At 37.3% G+C, this 23,101-nt stretch overlaps 1 protein-coding gene across 3 annotated transcripts; it reads right to left on the bottom strand.

Moving 5' to 3' along the window:
* Positions 1 to 2,373: 2,373 nt before the first annotated feature.
* Positions 2,374 to 22,937, bottom strand: BTF3L4 (basic transcription factor 3 like 4). Of its 3 annotated transcripts, XM_063105620.1 has the most exons (6): positions 22,835 to 22,937; positions 19,506 to 19,572; positions 15,657 to 15,770; positions 4,669 to 4,870; positions 3,438 to 3,497; positions 2,442 to 2,892 (listed from the first exon to the last, which is right to left on the bottom strand). In XM_063105620.1, exons 2-6 carry the CDS (start codon positions 19,557 to 19,559, stop codon positions 2,846 to 2,848), a joined length of 477 nt encoding a protein of 158 aa, XP_062961690.1. In that variant the 5' UTR covers positions 19,560 to 19,572; positions 22,835 to 22,937; the 3' UTR covers positions 2,442 to 2,845. The 3 variants fall into 3 exon arrangements, with proteins under 3 accessions (XP_062961692.1, XP_062961690.1, XP_062961691.1); XM_063105622.1 differs by lacking the exon at positions 4,669 to 4,870 and having other exon boundaries at positions 2,374 to 2,892; XM_063105621.1 differs by lacking the exon at positions 19,506 to 19,572 and having other exon boundaries at positions 22,835 to 22,921.
* Positions 22,938 to 23,101: the final 164 nt, after the last annotated feature.

The following is a 23,101-nucleotide window of genomic DNA, read 5'->3' as shown; positions in this document are numbered from 1 at the left end:
AACAAATCAAACACAACCCAGATATGAGTTTTTCACAAGAACCTGGTAGGCTTATTAAAATGAATTTAATGAAATCCTGTAAGTACTACTTAACAAATTAAGGTGCTTGATGTATTCTTAAACTATTACTTAATGGAAAAATAATGATAAAACAAATATAAAACAAATTTACTTTGGGCTTCCCTAAAGCAGATAAATAAGGAGCTTTACAAAAAACTCAAAGGACAAACCACAAAAATTAGACCATGAATCAATTTTCTGCAGACATTTCTTGAATTATCCCAAAATTGTAAGGCCAATTTCCCCAGAAAATTATTCTACAATTGTTATCTTGGCAAAAAATACCCAACCTTAGTAAAAAGCACATACTTAGCAACTACTTCTTTATATACAAAAATTTATTTAATTCATATTTCTGCCAAGAACACTACAACTTACAAAACTTTTATCCATACTCTTACTCTAAGCCTATGCCCACCCACTTGGAAGGTAGGACCATTTGAGGATTTGAGGCTCTCAATATGCTCTGTCCAGGAAAGGGGAAGGTATAAAAATACAGAACAAAAACTACTGGCTCGTTGTACACAAGAGAGGCCAGCCATTAAGAGCTGTCAACAGGATAAAAGGGAGTACTGACCAGAAATCCTCTGGATGAATAGCTAAAATGTGATGAAAGGGAAAAAAACATATACACAAAGCATTAAGGGTACTGATGAAAATAAAGATATCTCTGAACAGATGATAAAAATCCCTTCCTTGAGAATTTTCAGAAATGAGATTCACAGAACTGCAAAAGCAGAAGAAACTTTAGATTTAGAAGTATCTCATCTGACTGATGATGAATTTGAGTAGTTAGATGACCTGTCCAAGGTCACATAATTAATGCCAGAGTCTGGACTAGAATGCAACTCTCCTGACTTCCAGATGGTGCTTTTCCATTTGCTATACTACCTATCTCTTACCTGTCCCTAACCACTTGAGTGGTTCCCCTAACTCTCTGCCCTACAATGTGCTCCTTCCTGACAGAGGAACAGAATTCTGAACTATGTAGACCATGTGGAGCTACTGATCTACCAAGGGATGAGATATTATTTCAAACAGTGACTGCACTAAAATTCATTTGAGGGTGGGGAGTAGAGGGGAAATACAAAAGGAGAAAATTCTGTATACAACAATAAGAGAAGCACAAGAGGAAATAATCTCCTCTTTTGTAGTGTTATAACTGTTATTTTATTTTGTTAGTAAGTCCATATATTATATAAAACATAACAGAAAAAAAAATGAACAAATTCATAAAATAAATTGAGGCGTTTGGATGAAAAAAACGTAAGAGCTTTGCCTTCATGTCTATAGAGCTCTCAATATGCTGCTGGTCTTACACTTTAGATATCAAATAAAGACATCTAGCTTGAAACAAAAGTTGGTATACTACAAGGTTAAGCAGTAGTTAGTTCAATGATGGGCCATGAAATGACAGAATTTCTAAATCTTATCCTTAAATATTGGCTATAATAAATTCTGATATAGCAAAATGCAAGCTTTTATCAGACAGCAAGAGGGAAATGAGTGAATGAATGCAACTTACCTCCAAGTCCTCTGAAAGGAGGTGAAAAATAAATACTGTTTCACCAGTACTCCCCCCAAAGCATTATTCTAAGCATGCAGGAGGGTGTTCTGAGCAGCTACAATAGTAAGATCCAAACCAGAGGTAGGTTCAAGGCCAAGAGTAGGAGAGTGGTTGAAGAAATCCTCCTGGGGCCAGTACCATTTCACAGAATGCCCGTTTATGCTGGGGGATGTCTGGCCTATTTTCTTCTGATTCGAAAGGACATTCCCAATTTCAACCTTGCTGAAAAGGAGGCATTTTTGCACCTGCTATTAAGAACAGTTAGGATACAAGATAAGGCCGGCATAAAATTATTGAGCAAGCACATGCTAGCTATTCCAATTTGAAATCTACCAAACTGTAAAACCAAGGGGAAATAAAAAGTTGAAGACGAAGCTATTATTCCTCAAGATGAGAGAACAAAATCTTACAAAAGGAGGGATTAGGCACTCACTTAACTCTATACGGAGAACATCCTTCTCTAGTGAGGTGGAAGATGAGGAACAGCATTACCAAAGGTTGACCAGGTCATGTGGAGACCAAAAGGAGAGGGAAAAAGGCATTTAGGAAGAAAGCTAGTAAAAGAAATTCTTCTGGGTCTGACTAGGTAAGTGAATCTAAGGCAACCACACCAAAGATATGCTACTCATTACTCCAGCATGAAGCTGGTGGCAAAATATCTCAAGACATTTTAAACCCAGAGAAATGTTAAGAAAAATGATAGTTAACCAAGCAAATTAAAACCAAACCTCCAATAGTAAAATCTCTTTAGATCTGAAGTCCAAGATACTCATTTTTTATTAATTCTATGCATTACTAGGAAAAAAAAAGGAACAAATGTAAAGATTTGTTTTATTTCTACGGGAGGAAGGAGGAGGATAAATAGAACTGTTTTCCAATTTGTTCTCTACTGTATACACACATACCTACACACATACATACACACATACATACACCAAAAATACCCCCTCCCCAAAAAACACAAGAATCAAAAAGCAAAACACCCTTAAACTGCACCAATACTTCATATTTTGACCAAAAGAACAGATCCTGGGAGGAAGTGCAAAATGCAAAATCAAATGACTGAAAAATGCTGAACAAACAGCATTATTAATATACAAAATATTTATATTACTGAACTAGTAACAGATGTTGTTCTCTGTGTCTGTAAAACTTTGGAACCACATAGCTGATTTGTTAAATCTAGTCCATGCCAGCTTCCAAAAACCAGAAAAGATTTTAATTAGCTTCATTCTTTGATGCCTCATCAAAATTTTCTACGAGATCTGAAAAAAAAGTAAAGGAGTCAAAGAACACAAGAAAAAAGGAAAAAAGATAAATGGAATTCCTAACTTTTAACCCCAATAAGAATAAAATTGTTGCAACTAGAATCAGCCTGAAAATGTACAGGACAATAGGCAGAAAAGAACTGGTGGCATTTTACTAATAATAATTTATCTGCTTAAAACAGTAATCCTAAGGAAATGTTCATTTCTTTTTTTTGTTTATGCAAACTAATAAGGTGAAGAGCATTTTCATATGTCAATTATAGTTCCCACAGAAATAACAATAACTATGCAAATTTATAATCACAGTGATTTCAATTTAATAAATGCAGGCAGCAGAGGTTTGTGTGACAATTCCTAATTCTAAATTCTAAATGGGAGGGAGGGGGCTTTTATTCTTTTCCATTAGATCCCATCCACATCACTGTGAATCAATTTAAATTCACCAGCTCACAATCATCAAAAACCTGAAAGTCATCTAGGCAATGAGTGAAATGAGATAAGCAGGCTGCTAAAAATCTTAAGACTAAAGAAATGTCACTTACCTGGAACATCATCATCCTCCTCATCAATGTCTTCTTGTTTTGGTGCTTTGCTATCCAAGACTACAAAAAATTTATTTTAATATTAGTCATTGAGAACAAAGACCTTTACAGAACACGTGTAACGTTTATCCCTTTTTCCTGTCTAAATCTCATATATTTGCTCAGAAAAAGCTAAATACTGTCAATCTAAAATGCCAGTCATATATTTTTGCTTATCATTAAAACCAATAATACAACTTTAACTTAATTAGATATATAGTAAATGTAGCTGGCACTTTCAATGTACAGCAAAGATAAAATTTATATGCAAAATAATAATTCAGATAAGTCTGAATAAAAAGACATTACAGTAAATTTACAGTGGCCATATTCTCCAACTAAAAAATTAATATTCAAAATTTTTCAATTTCTTTTGGTATAAGAAAGTATGTAGCATGGGCACTGAAATACAAGACTGATTTTTAGGTGTAACAAGACACATTTGAAACCAACACTATCTTGGAAATCCACATCTATAGTGCAGTCAACAATATTTAACGAAAATATAGTTATCTGATAACATTAATTTCTGGTTATCATCAATCAGAAGTAAATATGAAATTAACTTTAAAAATGTGGCTTACAGGGGTGGCTGGTTAGCTCAGCTGGTTAGAGAACAGCTTTATAACACCAAGGTCATGGGCTCAGATTCCTGTACTGGTCAGCCACAAAAAAAAAAAAAAAAAAATGTGGCCTGCAGATCCTGGCATTTTCCTTTTAGGTAATTACCTCTCAACTTACTATATATTTTTATTTATTTATTATTATTATTTTTTAAAATTTTTAATTTTTATTTATTTATTTTTATTTTTAAAAAGATGACCGGTAAGGGGATCTCAACCCTTGGCTTGGTGTTGTCAGCACCACGCTCAGCCAGTGAGCTAACCAGCCATCCCTATATAGGATCCGAACCCGTGGCCTTGGTGTTATCAGCACCGCACTCTACCGAGTGAGCCACGGGCCGGCCTTCAACTTACTATATTACTAACAAAATGTTTCTGAATATTCTATATGCCACACTACATAATTATTAGAAACATACTCAAAATTTTATGAAACATGCAAGTGACTTTATAGAAAAAGTAAAATAATTATATACAGGAAAATCCAATTTAAGATGGGACACCTTTTAAATTCTTAGGTTCTTTAATTAAGGTGGGGAGAGAAAAAGGAACTAAATTGAAATACCTACCTTGCCGTGGGAACTGTTCGGCTAACTTCCTAAGGCTTGTTAAGCTGTCAGCACCAAGCTGACTTAATATTCCAGGAAGCATTTCTGTGATTGGTTTGGCTTCTGCATGACCAGTAATTGCAAAAGTATTAGCAGAGAGGGAAGCTTGGACTTTGGGATTGTTGAAATGAATAACTGTCCCATCATCTTTAATCATATTGACCTGTATCATCACAAAAGAAAAATGTACTTCACATGCTGGGTACTAAAATAATGTCTTTTTAAAAAGCAGTTTGGCCAATTCTGGTTTTTTATTTGGTAGTTATGCAATTCCGGGGTGGTAATTAGCTAAGCAGTGGACATGGGTGGAAAAGAGTCCTAGCAATAAAGTAAAATGTGTAGATGGTACAAATAACTAGGGTGGCCAACAAATAGTCATCACAGTATAGAATCTAGATTTTAAATTCAAAGACTTCTAAGAGAAGGATGTTCAGGCCCACATTAAAAAAAAAAATTTGAATTACCAGCCAAGAACTGGCTTCTTAATGAAATTACCCATTCTTACGCAATTTACACAATTAAAACAAAGTCGGTGCAGTTACCATTTGGTGGAGGAGCATCTTACTTAAGGGGACAGGTTGTGAAGGAGAAATAGTATATAGTTAAAATAACCACTGAGGGCCGACCCGGTGGCGTACTTGGGAGAGTGCGGCGCTGGGAGCGCAGCAATGCTCCCGCTGCGGGTTCGGATCCTATATTGGAATGGCCGGTGCACTCACTGGCTGAGTACCGGTCACGAAAAAGACAAAAACAAACAAACAAACAAACAAAAAACCAAACACTGAAAATCCATAAAGAACACTCAGAAATTTAATCAATCAGGTTGTTTCACTCCTTCTAACACTTAGTAAATTTACAAAAATTTCAACTTGTTCTCATCATCATTCTTTGTAGAGGATTTTTGTCAGTTCTAATTCTTAAATGCACCTTCTCAACTACCTATCCCTGTTAAGAACACAGAAAGTTTCCCACTCACTTGCCTGGCTATCTGAATGTGCTTTATCAATGACTGGGAAACCTTTAAAATCATCCTCACATTCTTTGTATAGCTTATGAACGAGACTGTTTCAGATTTGATTTCATCCACTGCCTGGGACTTACTGAAATGGAAGGTTGAACGCATGCTATTTAAAACTGTTATTTTTCTCTCTCACTCATGTACTTTCTCTCTGGGTTTTTTGTTCTTGCTGTTTTTTGTTTTGGTAGAGTTGAATTTGCATAAGATAAACAGGTAAATAATGTGATTCCACTGTGTAGTTGATTCCACTGGATAAGTTACCTTGTTGGTAACATGCTTATTATATAAAAAGGTTAGGAGGGTTAACTCTTGGCTACTTTAGAAGTTTTTCATGATCCATCCAAAAACTGCCCTTGTCACAATCAAGCAGAGATGCTGAGTATTCTCCATGGTAAGTGGGAAGTGAGCTTTTCTTCCTGAGAGGTGATCACCACCTCTGACAGCACCAGAAAGGAAGGGGAAGAAAGGGACTTCTAAATTTCAGGCAAGACCTGGAACACAGAGAAAATAAAGGCAAGTCCCTGGAAAATTATAACTAAACCCCACAAATGATTTCCCCATTTTTTTCCCCCAAAAAATCACTATTTCAATTCTATACTCTTCCCTCTCTCTGTATTGTACCTAAGGTTCTATTAAGTATTATCATACACAGTAAGCATTCAATCCAGCTGTTCTAAACAAATGGCACTGTAAATTTATATCAACTTTAGAAAAGATAAATTATATAGTTCTGAATATAATTATAGTTTTGGTAGAAAAGGGAAATGTTAAAGTAACTGAAAATCTGGGAGAAGAAGGGCTTCAGAAGGAGGTGACAGTGGATGTGAAATGGGATGTTGCCCTTGATCTATCCTAGAATCACATAATTTTAGTATGGGGAAAGAATAAAGCTATGGTAGGACTATATTTTCCAAATCAAGACCAAATCACATGATTTAATAAAGGATTTCTACAATATTTCCAGGTGCACAGTCTCAAATATTGGAATTTGATTTATACACATTAAAGTCACAGAGATTCAAAATAAATATTGTTCAAAAAAATTCAGGCTATATATTTGTTGATCTTAGGGGTCTTCCAGTTCAAATCTTTCATGTTAAAGAAATAAATACTTAAGACAAGAGCTCTCGGTTAAGCAATATACCAAGGACAAATAGCTGGTTAAGTGCAAACCAAGGACTTGAACCCGGGTTTCTCAATTTGCAATTTAGTTTCCTTCCTACTATACTCTGTCATTCTCATGCTTAAAATGTTTATTTGCCTGTAAAAATTCAATTCCACAGCCCCATGAAAAGTTGCCAGAGAATCACCTATCTCAGAACATAGGTCAAATAGAGAATACAAAAGAAAAATAGCACAGATATATGGATAATATATACCTTACTGGCTACAAAATAAGAGGTTAACACGGGGCCAAAACCAAAAAATGGATTCATGAATTTTCCTTCTGTTCAAGTTTCTCTTCCAAAAGCTAAATGTTAAGTCACATTTTATGAGTATATCTTGATGTAGGTCTTTCTAGTTTGAAATATGTTGTTTGAGTTTAATGTAAGAGGCAAGATGAACTCCATCTCAGATTGTGAAACAGAAATAAATTTATTCATGATTATTTTTAAATGGGAGTGGTATAAATACTGTAGGTTCATGAACAGAAAGGTCCAGAAAGGGACGGAGAATTTAGTTAATTTTAGAAAACAGAGAATGAAATACTAGAAGTTAAAAAGGCCAGAATATTTTATTTCTATCTTACATTCCTCCCTTCGCACTGAACAAATGACATGGTTATATAAGACTCCTGAGCACAAGCTATTAGAAACTATCAAAGGATGAATTGTTTGGCTGAGCAAGATCAGTTAGACACCTCCCCCACCCTTTTAGGTAAAAGAAGAGATAAGGAACTTGTTAAATTCACAAAGCAAACTATATGCATTTCATATGGAGACTTTACTTCTTCCAGTGATTTTATGGTGTTTGGTTTATGTCACACAATCTATACACAGTATAAGAACAAGGAGCAGACAAGTAAACGAAGACTATTAAACTAGTTACTATACCAGCACTTAGGTCCCTTTTCACCTTACATTGTCTTTATGTGAAAATGTTTTTTTCCACTTAAACATAGCTGAAGATTAAGGATGCTACTTCAACTATGGAGGAGGAGGCATTTTGAGATCCCAGTCCAAAACACAGGATGCTCTCACTCTTATTTTTTGCTATGACAATACTGACGTGTCTTGTAGTTGGCAGTCCTCACACCTAGTGCATTTACACATGCTGTGTTTACTGTTTAGAAAAATCATTTCCTGCTTCTCCAACTTGAAAATTCTCTTTTATCCATGACTCAGGTTAAATGCCTATTGCTCTGTGAAAACTTAAGGTGGTTTATGCATCTACTGCATTTTCATGGGCGTTGCTATTACATAGAATTGTCTTGTAGTATAATAATTGTGTTTGCAAATCTTTGACCTTACTAGAAGATGAACTCCTTGAGATCAGAGACCGTGCTTTATTAGACATAGTACTCCTCCAAGTGTCTACTACACAATAATCACTCAAATCTGCTGAATGAATGAATACTTCCTATACAGCTATTCTAAAATCAGGGATGCTGTGAGACTTCAACTCCCCAAATACTAGATGAAGGGTCACATCAAGGTTTAGAAAGAGCACCACTAGTTCCCCTAATGAAGATATCCAGAACCCCCTGCACTGTATCTTTGGCCTGATTCTTCCTATAGTTCTGATCTTTCAGAATCTGCCCAACTTGCCACACAGAATTCAGGGTCATTTTAAGTCATTCTTGGCAACTGCTGGGTGGCTCCATTATACTGCTATCAAATACCTTAATAACCCCTGCCTTTGCTGGCCTCTGAGTAGAGCACATTATTATTATTAGTCACAGCAGCCTTCTATCTGGTCAATCTGATGCTCATCTCATTCCTACACAGCAGTAATAGTTTTATGGCTACAGGAGGCAAACAAAGTTATACTTGACTCCAAAACGCTTGCTAATAACTGCCCTCTCAGCTCAGAGAGGTGGTTTAAATTCTCCTATGTGATTTTTTTGTATCCAAGTCCCCACTAGGCAAGTTGGCTATAGTTCTGGGAATTAACAGTTGTCTTAAAATCAAGTTTTACTGTCACTCCTTCTTATATGTAATGGCACTTAAATGCTTATCAGGAAATTCGTCTTTTTCCTATAACTTAAAGGGGTGAAATAATAGATACTTCAAGAATAAGGTATATAAGCATCTAGGGTTTTGTAAGGCTGAGGGATGTCAAATTTTGAGGATTATGGGCTTTGTACACACTCTCAGAAGTTAGTGTCCCTCACATTCAATTCCTCTAGCTCAGCATCTGCTTATTTGAAAGGCTAGTATGAAGCATAACTATTATTATTAGCCAACTATTATTGTGGATAGGAGCTAAAGCTTACAGCTGTCAGACTATCACATGGTGGGATCATTTTCTCTTATTCTCTGGTGGCAAGAGTCATGAGATAGGGATTCTCTACATCTATGCTGTAGGAAGTGTGAACTGCCATACTCTTTCTGAAAGGCAATTTGGCAATATGGATGAAGAGTTGGAAAAATCATGCCCTTTCAGCCAGTAAACTGTACTTTCAAGAATCTATCTGAAAGAATCAGAGATGAAGATAAATATTTATGTATAGAAAGTTCAACATGTGATTCTTTTATTATCAAAACATTATAATATATAATAAATAATAAAGAAATGTTAAATGATGGTATGTTTGAGCCAAGCACAAAAATACATATTGTATGATTCTACTTATATGAAATATCTAGAATAGGCAAATCCATAGAGTAGAAAGTACATTAGAGGTTTCCAGGGGATGGGGGAGAAGGGACTAAGGAGTTATTATTTAATGGGTACAAAGTTTCAGTTGGGGAAGGTGAAAAAGTTCTGGAGATGAATAGTAGTGATGGTTGCACAACACTGTGATATAATTAGTGCCACAGAACTGTATGCTTAAAAACTGTTAAAATGGCAGATTTTGTGTTATAAATATTTTCCCACAATAAAAAGCAAAACAAAACAGTAAAAAACAAAAGAACAGGACCTTACGAGAGAAAGTAAGGATGCTGTAAATGACAAAGTGAATGGGACATAGTGTTTTCCTTTTACTCTCCAGTACTGAGAGCTCTCCATCTATCAGCACCTGAGGCTCTAGCTGGAGGAAGAAGGAACTTCCTGGAAGAGTCAACCAATAACTTTACGTCCTCCTTCTTCACAACTGGTTCAGGAAAAATAAGAACCAGGTAGAGGAAAATATAAACAGTAAAACATTTATGCGTACAATTTCAGAATTTACATTCTTGGCCCTAAGCATTCTCTTGAGCCCCAGCTCCCTATGGCTAACTTTTTGCAGAACAATTCCACCTAGAATAATCTCTTAAATTTAACAGGCCCCAAACAAACTCACTATGGTGAGTCAGCATGCTATAGTATATAAACAATAAATAAACATGGTCCCTGCTGTCAAGACTCTTACAGTCTACTGATTAACAGACAACTTGATTAATGAGATGGCAATAATAAATGTATTATAGCAGAGCAACTTAAGTTAAAGGCAATGAAAGTACAGAGAAAAAGTTGGTTAATTCGGCCTGAAAAGATAGGGAAGGTTTCACAGAAGCAGGATTTTACCCTAATTGAGAGAAGTTATCCTCTGAATATAAAAGTGAAACTCTAAAGCAACTTGAACAACTAGGGCATTTGTCTTTTTTTTTTTTTTTTTTTAAAAGATGACCGGTAAGGGGATCTTAACCCTTGACTTGGTGTTGTCAGCACCACGCTCAGCCAGTGAGCTAACGAGCCATCCCTATATAGGATCCGAACCCGTGGCCTTGGTGTTAGCACCACACTCTCCCGAGTGAGCCACGGGCTGGCCAACTAGGGCATTTGAATCAGAGTGCTTTTTAGTGACATTTCTTACCAACTAAATCTGGTTAAAGCATTTGTTCCTGAGAAATGGAACAGACCCTATTGTTGATAGATTCATGTTATCAAGGGAAGAAAGGTGATGGCATGGTTACTATATTCAACTAGATTACCAAATAAGAAGTACTTTCAAATATCTTCAAATGTCACAAACAAAACATTTTCAGAAATTTTGTTCTAGATTATACTTTGCAAGTATGCCTAAGAATTCCTTCCAAAAACCTGGTTATTTCCTTGGCCTTTGTATGAAACAGTCTCTGACTCTCCTCTACCCCTTACTTTTTGACAGCTTTGGATTTCTCTTTTTTTTGATAATTAATTATTTTTATTGAAACAACTGATTTTACATAGCAGGGTATAGCATTGAATATCAATACCTATGTACAATATATGACACTTAAATCGGGATAGTTAGTACATTCAACTTTACATAATGTAATCATTTTTTGTGGCCCTTTACCAATTTATCACTAACTTCCCCCTCCCGCCCTTCCCCACCTCTGGTGGCCTCAGTTCTTCTCTCGTTTTGAAAGTTCAATTAATTATTGTGATTGTTGTGTGTGTGTGTATATATATATATATATATATATATTTATTTATTTATTTATAGCTCCCACTTATTAGTGAGGACATGTGGTATTTCTCTGTCTTTGGTAACATGTAAAAATAAAAAACTCTATAATTTATTTCACCAAATCAATAAACTAATGAGTACATAAAAGACCAGGGAAGCTTGTTTTAATCCAGTCTTTCATTTTTTAAAGTTTCTGAAAAGGACAGAAATTAAGCTTTGGAAGGAAAAAACTATCACTAACACTAACAGCCTATAAAGTAAGACTAGAACTTTACTTGACAAAAGTTCATTCAATGAATTTTTGAAACTCCCCACTGATCTGCCTGTTTCCCACTCCCCAAACTCCTACTTGTTTGATGCTTTGAAGGTCTAAGCACAAAAAACACTGTAATATTTTTGTTTTGCAACAACGGCAATGGTATCTTTTTTCAAACTTTTATCTGCTTTTCTTAAACTGCCAAAAAAAAAAGATAGTATATTCCTGAGTTCTGCACTTTATAACAAGGTTAAAACATCACGAAGTAAAAATAAAAAAATTTTAATTAATGTTTCTTCTAAGACAAATACATATTTTCATATTTTAGTGTTTCTGAAAACAATATACATGTTTTCAAGTGCACATTTAATGCAATAGTATGTGAGCAAGCCAGGTTATACATGGTATACCAGATGTTACTAAAAAAAAAATTTTGTGTCTGCAAAGGGTTATATAAAATACAGATATCTTGGTTCTCAAAAAGTCAAATTTAGCAATAGGGAAAGAAGGAAAAAAGTAAAACTCTTCTCCATCTTAAGTTCAAATATTCAGAAATTTTATTGTTGCTACCTTGTATTGTTAATTACTTTATGTGTATTTTCCCTGTACAACTAGTCTGTGAGGGTTGGAAGACAAGGTACACAGGGGTGGGGGGAGGGCAGGGAAGCATTGAAACTGTATATATGCCTATTATGTACCGTTAATTCACTATGTGATGTTTTGGGAGCTATGACTCCTCAAAAAGTTAGAATTGCAGTAGCGATACCAATAAAAAAGAATTCACACTACAGTTTAATAAGTGCTATATCACAAGGGGTTTTCAAAAAGTTCATGGAGGGCTGGCCAGTTAGCTTAGCTGGTTAAGAGCGTGGCCATGTAACACCAAGGTCAAGGGTTGGGTTCCCTGTACTGGCCAGCTACCCAAAAAAATTCATGGAAAGATTCATATTACCTTTTATTCCATTTTTCCATGAACTTTTTTTTTTTTTTTTGTCTTTTTCGTGACCGGCACTCAGCCAGTGAGTGCACCGGCCATTCCTATATGGGATCCGAACCCGCGGCGGGAGCGTCGCCGCGCTCCCAGCGCCGCACTCTCCCGAGTGCGCCATGGGCTCAGCCCCTTTCCATGAACTTTTTGAAGTACCCTCATACAGGGCATTGTGGAGGCACACAGGAATGGCACCTAACCCCCCTCTGCACAAATGTTATATGGGTGCTACCAGGAAGGCTTCTGGGAGGAAATAACACCTACATTAAGACCTGAAAAAGGAGAAACAGCTATGTCCTTGCAAATACCGATGGAGATTTCTTTTACCTCTAATGGTGTAAATGATGAATTTTGCATGGTAGGCACTCAATAATACAGTATACCTCTTACTTTCCCTTTTTTTGGAAGGGGGTTTGCGGGGAAGAGGGGAAGGAGGGGAGCAAAAGGCCAGGAGTGAAATGTAAGAAAGTATAACTGAAAAGGCCAAAAGCAGGATAAATTAATGAATAGTATGAACTCTGTTTTTTTTGTTTTTTTTTTTAAAACCAGTAAGGGGATCTTAACCCTTGACTTGGTGTTGTCAGCACCACACTCTCTGAAGTGAGCAAACCAGCCATCCCTATATGGGATCCGAACCCACGGCCTTGGTGTTATCAGCACCACACTCTCCCGAGTGAGCCACGAGCCAGCCCTGAACTCTGGTTTTGACACACTTCAGTTCAAAACTGGAATTCCAGCACTTATTAGCTATGTGATCTTGGATAGGTACATAACTCTCTAAGCCTCAGCTCTTTCATGTGTAACCAACAACCATCTCAAAGGGATACTATGAAGCTGAAATGGGATAATACATATTTATTTGTCTAGTTGTAGAATAAGTTTCCCTACTAGATTGTAAGCTAGAAAGGAAAGACCCATGAATAACGTACCACTGTCTTGTAAGTCACCGGCAAAATGCTTGGCACATGGTAGATGTTCAGTAAGTCTTAACTATCAAATTAAGTACTTTATTATGACAATTTCTTTTTCTTTCTTTCTTTTTTTTTTTTTAAAAAGATGACCGGTAAGGTGATCTTAACCCTTGATTTGGTGTTGTCAGCACCACGCTCACCCAATGAGCTAACCGGCCATCCCTATATGGGATCCGAACCCACGGCCTTGGTGTTGTCAGCACCACACTCTCCCGAGTGAGCCACGGGCCGCCCCATGACAATTTCAATTACTACAATACCATGACTTCAGAACAGCATTACAAGTTTGATTGTATTTTGAAGAGATTAAAGATTACTGACTAACTGGCTTATTTCATTGTAAAACATTCACAGAAGTAATGCTACCCCTCCTCTAAAGGTTTTATTAATTATAAGAGCTATAAACCCTTCCAAATCTGAGCAAAAACAAACATTTAGAAAAACATGCCCTTGTAGATATTACATAGTTAAATCTACACTGCAAGGAGGATGTAATATAACTTTTCCCCTCTCTGTACAGAAGTGTTTCTCAACCAAAGGTGATTCTGCCTCCATGGGACATTTGACAATATCTAGAGACATTTTTGATGGTCACAAGTTAGAGGGGGGTGGTAGGGCTGTTACCAGCATCTAGTGAGTGGAGGCCAGGGATGCTGCTAAACATCCTGCAATGCACAGGACAGTTCTCACAACAAAAAATTATCTGCTTTGGGCCGAGCCGGTGGCGCACTCGTGAGAGTGCGGCGCTGGGAGCGCAGCGACGCTCCCGCCGTGGGTTCGGATCCTATATAGGACTGGCCGGTGCGCTCACTGGCTGAGTGCCGGTCACGAAAAAGACAAAAAAAAAAAAAAAAAAAAAAAAAAAAAATTATCTGCTTCAATATGTCAACAGTGCTGGGGTTGGAGGGCAGAGGAGTTGGAGAGTAAAAAGGTAGGCAAAGATATAAAATTGCATAAACATTTACAAGTAGGTTAGGTTTAACATTATCAGAGTTCATGTCTATTTTAGCAACTTATTCATTTTTACCAAGTTTTGGATTTTTAAAGAGAGGTCTGAAGGGACTTAGATTTGTTTTTTTGAAAAGATATATCCCAGATTAAGAGAATAATCTCTCCAAAAATTATTTTAGGTTATTGAAAATATATAAAAGCTTCCAATTGTTCAGAAAAAACTGTGTTTGAAATGCTTAATTTCAAGACTTGCAAATGTTCTAATCTTTATCAGAGTAAGAATGCAGTCATATCAAGCTAAAAGAAAAAAAGATTGCACGGGGCTTACATTTTCCACTATTTTATCAGTATACTGATTTGGAAAGTACAAAGCAGATTTAAATGATGTGTTAATTTTACTCATTCATATATGCATGGTGGAAGGAACATGTGGCACTTTGCCATTTCACTACCTTTTCTTTGATACTGTGCTATTTATTAGTTATCCACATTAATTCTAATTCATGTTTTATAGCAGATGTGCATTAATAATCTATTAAAAACTGTGAGGTGGTACCACACATAGTAATGATATATCTAATGTATCGTAGTGAAAATGTAAAAATTGGTTATTATCAGAAATAGAATCATCAAGCAGAGGTGGATCCAGATGGTAATAGATCAAAGTAGTTGATGTTATTATAATTTTTCTTGAGTATCTTTTGGAATAATATCAATATTTGGTCTCATATTTGAGAAAAGTAGTATCATCAAAATTCATAAACTAGTTTAAAAAAATTTAATCAATAACTTTTGAAAGAGTTCTAATAAGAAGTCTAATCCATGTAAAGCTATTGCTGTAGCCTTTTGGTTGAGGTAATAAAGAGGTTTTGTAGAGTACAAAGTCGTCCTTAGAGTAAAAAATGTCTACCTTATTTGAAGAAATCTTGGGGTTTACTTCTATATTATTTAAAAAAAATCTTATTTTTCATTAGAATTCAAGAGAAGTTCCATAATTTTTTCATATATGCAAATGCCATGAGTCTGAAAAGTTTAAGGATTAGAAAATCCTTAACTTTTTACTAGTCATACAAAAGCAAATCTAACCACTGCAGTCCTTCAAAGACATCTGAGTGACAATACCAGAGATTCTTCTAAGCTGATATTTAACATTTGAAAAGTCTAGACAATTATTTGTGCATGTGCTATTTGCCCATACAATTTAACAATTTACAAAGTGATCATACCTCTTCAATACCAGCTATATTATTCACAGCCAGTTTTTTTAGAGAACTCTGAAGTTTTTTGTCATCAGCTGTAGCTGTTCTGTGTACCACCTTCTTCTTTCTGCGAGCCGTACCCTGAAAAATTACCAGACAGAAGTGTTAGCATACCAAGCATCTGGCAACTGCAAATTTTATCTTCCTATCGACCACAACAGTCTAACTAAAACCCACAAAAAAACCTGACTAAATAATAATGACTAATAAGACTGCTTAGGGTAGTGATTGTTAGCCTAACCCAGATATCTGAAGGTCAGTTCTAGCCAGTTCTTGATCTTGTCCAGTATCCAGCCTTAACATGTCAACAAATCAGTTTCAAAATACTGTTTGCTAATAAAACAAAACTTATAACATCAAGACAATTTAGTGTACTTTATAACAACTTTCAAACATTATACGGAATGCTTTTTTACAGTATCTACCAATCCCTGCCAATAAAGTCAAAAGATATCCTGAAACTTTGGGAATTATGACATACTTGAGAATTAAATGCCTACTACGTGAGTGTTCTAGAGTCTGAGAACCCAGGAGTGAAAAAGATCAAGTTCTTACTTCAAGGAGCATATGTTAGAGTAGGAGGGAAAAGTCAATAAATGTGCTAACAAATTAGATCATTTCAAAAGGAGGGATAGGGGCTATAAAATAAAACAAAACAAAACAAGAGTGATAAGAGTGACTGGGTGGGAGCAAAGCACTACTTTATTAAAATGTCCAGAGAAGGTGCCTCTGAAGAGGTGATAACATGAGTTGAGGCCCACAATTAGGGAATGAGTGATTCAAGCAAAACAAAACAAGATTGAACTTGTCATTTCTAGAGAGAACGCAGGCCAGTATGGCAAGAGCATAGTGAACAATGGGAAAGAAGGAGGAAAATGAAATCAGAAAGATAGGCAAGGGCCAGATCACATAGCCTCGAATGCCATAGGCAGGAGTTGGATTTTATTCTAATTGCAATAGGAAGCCACCGAAAGGTTTTAAGCACGGGCATGACTTGCTCTGATTTATTTATTTATGACTGAGGTTGCTGTGTGGAAAATGGACTATCACGAGACCAGTCAGGAGGCTCATATAGTAGTCTGGCGAGAGATGAGGGTTGTGGAAGTGGAGACGATGAGGTGTCATATTCTCACAAGAGATGACATGACTTGCTGATGGATTAGATGTGAGATATGAGAAAAAGAGGAATCTAGGATGATGTTTAGTATTTCGGCCTAAGCAAACAGGGTGAAAATTATACTACTTACTGAGATAGAAAACATGCATTTCTAAATTGATACTTTGAAACTCTAAATACATTTTTGCATTTAAAAACTATTTAAAATAAGGGGCCAGCCCGTGGCTCACTTGGGAGTGCGGTGCTGATAACACCAAGGCCACAGGTTCAGATCCCTATATAGGGATGGCTGGTTAGCTCACTTGGGAGAGCTTGGTGCTGACAATACCAAGTCCAGCGTTAAGATCCCCTTACCAGTCATCTTTAAAAAAAAAAAAAGAAAAAACTATTTAAAATAGTGGATCAAATTCCTGGACTAATTTAGAAAAATGTAATCTAAAGCAGAGCTGAAACACTACCAAAAGCAGCCTAAGTCTTGAGGGCTAAATCTTTCTGAAACCGGTAGGAATAAGGGGAAAGGAATGGTGGTTTCAATCTCTGGGTAGCTCCCGCAGTAGTACTCAGGGAATCAGCCTTATAGAGGAAAGGCAGGGGCTTCAGTCTCAGCAACTCTGATGGGAGTAGAAGAGAGCTCTGGTAGCAGAGGCTGTAATGATATCCAGTTGCTGAAGGATGATAACTTATATAGATGGTCATTTACCTGTGAAGCATTCCTGACCCAGGGATAGCTCAATTGCTTGCTGGATACCACAAATCAAATGATCCTCAGCACCCCAAATTCAACATGTCTAAAAGATGATCAGTCCACCAATCTATTCTTCCTGTATTTCCTAAGTTTTATAGCTGGTGGTACCACCATATATGTAGTCTCTAAAACCAGAAATCTGGGGATCATTTCAGACTTTTCTGTATGAGCTTTATCCCCCATATCCCATCCAGTCATTAAGTCATGTCAAGTCCAATCCCTAAATTTATGTCCCATATACTATAGTAAGAGCCTCTCAATTGTTCTCCTCTATGCCAAACTTCTGTTTCATTCCACTTTCCACATTGCCAGCAGTTACCTTTCTAAAATGGCTGTCATTTCTTTTTTAAAATCCTTCAATAGTTGCTCATGCCAATAGGATAAAATCCCAAGCTCCTTAGCATGGCATGTTAAACTATGATAGAACCCTAAACCACCTGGTCATTTCATTTCCTACTATTCTCTATCCATTATATACTCTAAACTCTAGCTGTGCCAAACTAAAGCAAGCCATTCCATTAAGTACCATGTTATCTCAGCATCCTATGTGCCTTTGCATGTGTGAGAACAATAAGCCCCTTTTACCCTACCTCCCACAAACCCTCTCACCTATCTGGCCTAGTGATAAATTCTTGTTTATTCTTTAACCAGCTCAGTGATGACTTCTTTGTCTCTCCTAGGCAAGAGCAACTTGTACTTCATTATAACACTCACTATTCTGTATTGTAATTGTAAGCATGTCTCTCTGTCCAGTTGAGCTGTGTCAAGAGGAGGAGAGCTTGACTTGTTTATCTACTATGTGCCTGGCACACAGTAGGTGCTCAATAAACAGGAGCTAAATGAATGAATGTACCAACCACCACTGATTTGAAATACATAATAGTGATGTGCTGCATAAAGCTTTTCCAGGTATACTCTATTGTTCTTGAATATCCTTAGTTTTTGCATTGGTACATTATATCACACTTGATGCTACAATGTGACTACTGTGGTTGCATGAGTGTATTAATATAAATCCAGAATCAGATAACTGTATCACTATGAAAGAAGGAGAAAGTACTAGTCATTTCATCCCTTTTCCCTCTCATGTCCCTATCCCCAGGAGTTGTGGTTATCATCAATGTAAATGACACAGTGGCCTGCTATATAAAGTAGTGTCCTACCTACTCCCTCCCTATGTCTCAGGTAAATACTGTCCTCCCTTTCTCTTTTACAAAGATTGTATTAGGCAGAGGTAAGGGTAGAATATTCTCCTTGAGCCTGGGGCCATCCCTGAAGGGAATAAAGATTTTTGATGCTTGGAACTAGGTCTTCCTTAGGCTTTAAAATATAAAAAAGATAAGAAAGTTCATGTTCATATTCACCAACATGGAAGAAAAGGCAGGAACTTGGGGGAAAAACCTAGCAATGAACAAAATGAACAATTAGCTTGAGTATCTCCAGTTAAACCTCTTATAAATCTAACTGCACCAGTCAAGGTAAGGTAACCCTAACATCCAGTATACCCTGCAGGTGAGTCTAACATATTAATGGCTATCATTTATTAAGCATCTACTCCGTGGCAGACACTATGTTAGGTGTTCTGTACATATTTATAAATTTATAAATACTGGCTATTTTATAAATATTACTCTAATGTTTAGAAGCATGTAGGATTATTTGTTTTGCAGATGAGAAAATGGAAGCTTAACAAGGTTGGGTAACTTGTTCATGTCATATAATTAGCACGTTAGGAGTTAGGATTCAAACGAAGGTGGCTATTTCCACTTCACCATCAGAGAGTAAAGTCTCCTAGTTACCTATTTTAGATCTACACAAGTTATTTTCAAATTGGAATGTGGTTTGATCTTGATTATTGAAAATATTTTAGATTTTCAACTACCACAAATCTAAAATAATAATACTATCTGGTAATCACGCATTCTCCTACCAATTTTTCTTATGCCACACTCACCTTGCCCCCTATCCGGACCTGAGCCTGAAGTTTGGCTAACTTTTCTTGATTCATGCTGTTGGTAAATCTAGGGGGGGAAAAATAGATTTGTTAAAGTCACTGTTTTACCAAAATTAAAAAATTGTTTATGTAAACAGTACCTACTGGCTCACTGAGCTTGTGGTATGCATCAACACCATGATCATATTAATACTGTCTATATTCTTGTTAATAAATATTAAAACTTATTCCAGTTTCATAAAACACTGTAAAAAAAAAAAAAACAACAAAATATAATAATACCATGAGAGAGTTGAATATACAAACAGAAAACAGAATTGAATTCAAAGTCACCTATTTGAAGATCCCTCCCTAAAATATGATTCAGTCTTTTGGCATTCAGTAAAACCTCACCAATTATGAAATCTCTGTAGGCAAACCAGTTTTTCCCCCAGAGATTTTTTTTTACAGCAGAGAGCTGTTACCAAATGTTATTAGTAAAACTTTCAAGTTGATTTTTTTCCTCCCAAATCACATTCTGTATTTCTGATAAGCCATAAAGATGACAAAACAAAACAAAAAAACCTGGACAAAGAAGAAATTCAACAATAGGCTGTGTAGCTATCAAGACATGAGGCAGTCACAACCTCCATTCAAGGTCAGATAGTGTGGTAATAATGGGGAAAGAACCAGATCTCCAGACATTCGTCAGTTGTGCAGCACTCTCCAGAGTTCATTCAATACCTTGAACCAATATAGTATGTCATACTTGTCAAGATGTTCTTGCGTACAGAGTCAAATGCTTCACAGTGTGACAAAAACATAACTCTGCTAAATTAATACTAAATATTTTGGGGGGAAGACTCTTAATACTAAGCTTTTTAAAGCTAATCTTAATTTTGAAGATTCTAAGAACATTATAAAATCATGAATCCTAGTTTGGTCGGTGATATTCCTACTAAGGAAAAAAACATTCTGAAGTTTATAAGGGCCATAACATTTCACACCATATAAACAAATACAAGCCAATTTAAAAGTCTTATTTTACTTATTCTGTGGATGAACAGATCACTACTGAGTTGCGAGGGAGGGAATAAGAAACTAGACCGTTATCAAACCTTTCTGGCCAATTCTCTAACCCCTGTATAATCATCATTCAGATGAAAAAGATATATATATATATATTTTTTTTTTTTTTTTGGCAGCTGGCCAGTATGGGGATCCACAGATGCCAAAGAAATTTTCTTCATTTAAAAGATAAAAAAAAGAGAGTCAAAGATTATATAATTACTAACCATTCTGTATTGTGACACTATACTTCAGCACTAACCACGATATATCTCTGCTTTAAGGCTAAATGATTTCCGTTCCCAAATAACACTCAGAATTTATTCCTCTCTTTGCTCAGCACCATATTACAATGCTCACACAGCTAAAAACACTCTTTCATAAGAGGAAGAATGTTTAGAGTACAAAACAAGTAATTTTAGGTGTGTGCCAATCTCAGCTCTGCCAGACTTAAATTTGCTGATGTAAATCCCAATCTCTATACTCAAATATCCACAGAACAGGACCAATATTCACTTTGCTCAAAAGAATGTGGCCATGAGGTGTAGTGAACTAACAAAGAGCCTAAAGAATTTCTTGCAAAAAAGGAGCTAAGTGAAAATATTAGAACTAGACACAGGGTAAACCCTTTGGCACTCTTCTGCATTTTGAAGTAACTATCCCCAAGAGAAGAGATGGAGGTTATGAAGTCAAGACAAAGAGTCCTGACTTGTTTGAAAGAAAAGCAAGAACAAAATTAACTTTTTAAAGCAATGTGTACATGAAAGAACAGATTCCATTCCAGGTGATCAGGATAATAGTATTGAGAAATCTTGTTCCCAAGGAATATCTCAGAGAAAAAGCATTTTAGGGAGGTTGGAAGCTCAAAGCAGTAGGGGAGGAAGAAGGGTGGTCGGTCTTTTGTCTATTAGCAAGTTGGGGTGTGTGGAATTCAAGTGGTAAAGAAGTTTGGACTCAGTCTATGAGAGAAGAAATGTCAAACTCAGAATCTGGACTAGACCTCAAAGATCACCTGGTTTAATTCTCTACTCCTTAATCAATCTTTATTATATCCCTCACTCCTCTCTCACAGGTGAGGCCATCTCAAATACCTCCTAGCAGCAGCAGGGTATAAATTACAAACAAAACAATTCACCTTCTTCCCAACTAAATTGATCAGGAAATGAGGGCTTGGAAGAAGTCCCTTCCTAGGCCCAAAAGGGAGAAGTAACTTCCTATAGCCACATGATTAATGAATTCTTCTTTGGGGATCCAAGTATCTTTTATCGCTTTCTTCAAGGACTCAAGAAAGAATGTAAATAATGAGGTTAATCAATATTTATTGAGGGCCTACGTTCCAAGCGTTGTGGTAGGCACTTTCACATACATCACGTTTACACAGAGACAAAAATAATTTCAACCTTTAGTCCGGACTTTTTATTATGCGGGGTTTCTCTAAGAGAGGCACAGGTTTTGGAATCAGAAGGACTAAGATTCTACCACTTAAGGCTTCGGAAAGGTATTTTACTTCTCTGAACTTGTATTCCCTATGCATAGGAAAGGTATAACACCACATACTTCACAAGGTTGTTTTGAGGGTTAAAGGTTATATTATCAAGCACAGGGTATGGCTCACAGAAGATACTCAATAATTGGTAACTACTGTTACCACTCCCAGGAAGACAGCTATGATAACGTGCAAGAACGTGGGAACAGAAGTTGAAACCGCCATTCACTAGCTGTGTAACACTGTGCCTGCCGGTCAATCATCAGGCACCAGGTGATGGGGTTATAAAGACGGGCAAGGTAATGTCTCAAAGGGAGGCAGACTTGTAAACAAATACTGCCATTACAAGGTGAAGGCTCTACAACAGAGATCAATCCCACGGGCTTGCGGGCGGGGTTGCTAACCTCGGTCTCCCTATCTGTAGACTAGGAGGATCAAACGAGATGACAACAGACATGCAGTATAATGCTCAAAGCTCACAACATTGTTGTGCATAATGAGTAATCGCACAAAGGAGGGGGGTCCATCCGCCTCCTGGGTCTGGATCTGGGCGGTAACAGCGCGGGCCAGCTCGCCACCACATGGGGCGGTGGTACTGGGGACCTTCCCTCAGGTGCCGACCCCCAGCTGCGCCGCCGGTAACCGACAGGCCAAGCCAGCCGCCTCCGCCCCCACTCGCCGCGCCACGGCGGAAGTGGCAGCACGAGCGGTTGGCCGATGTCGGAAGAAGAGGGCGGGGGGAGACCGTGCGCAGCGGCCTATGGCCGTGGAGTGGCGGGACCGCCGGGGGTCTCACCTGAAGCAGGGAGGGTCCTCCAACACCAGCACGCGGCAAGAGCAAGATGGCTGCCTCAGCCAAGACAGAGAAAGACGACGGCGGCGGCGGGAGAGGGGCCCACGTGACACAGCCGGCCCCACCCCTCCCTCACCAGAGCGGCCTATCCCGGGAGCGCATATCCGAACTACAAGGCCCAGACTGCTCTGCGCAGCCCAATATTTCTATTGGCGGCAGGTGCAGGTGGCCGCGCTGCATCCTGGAGCTTGCCGTCTCCCGAGCGTTCCA

This window comes from Cynocephalus volans, chromosome 8, assembly GCF_027409185.1.
Source record: "Cynocephalus volans isolate mCynVol1 chromosome 8, mCynVol1.pri, whole genome shotgun sequence".
NCBI lineage: Eukaryota > Metazoa > Chordata > Mammalia > Dermoptera > Cynocephalidae > Cynocephalus > Cynocephalus volans.
The sequence above is the reverse complement of the archived record's forward strand: the minus strand, read 5'-3'. Positions and strand labels throughout refer to the sequence as shown.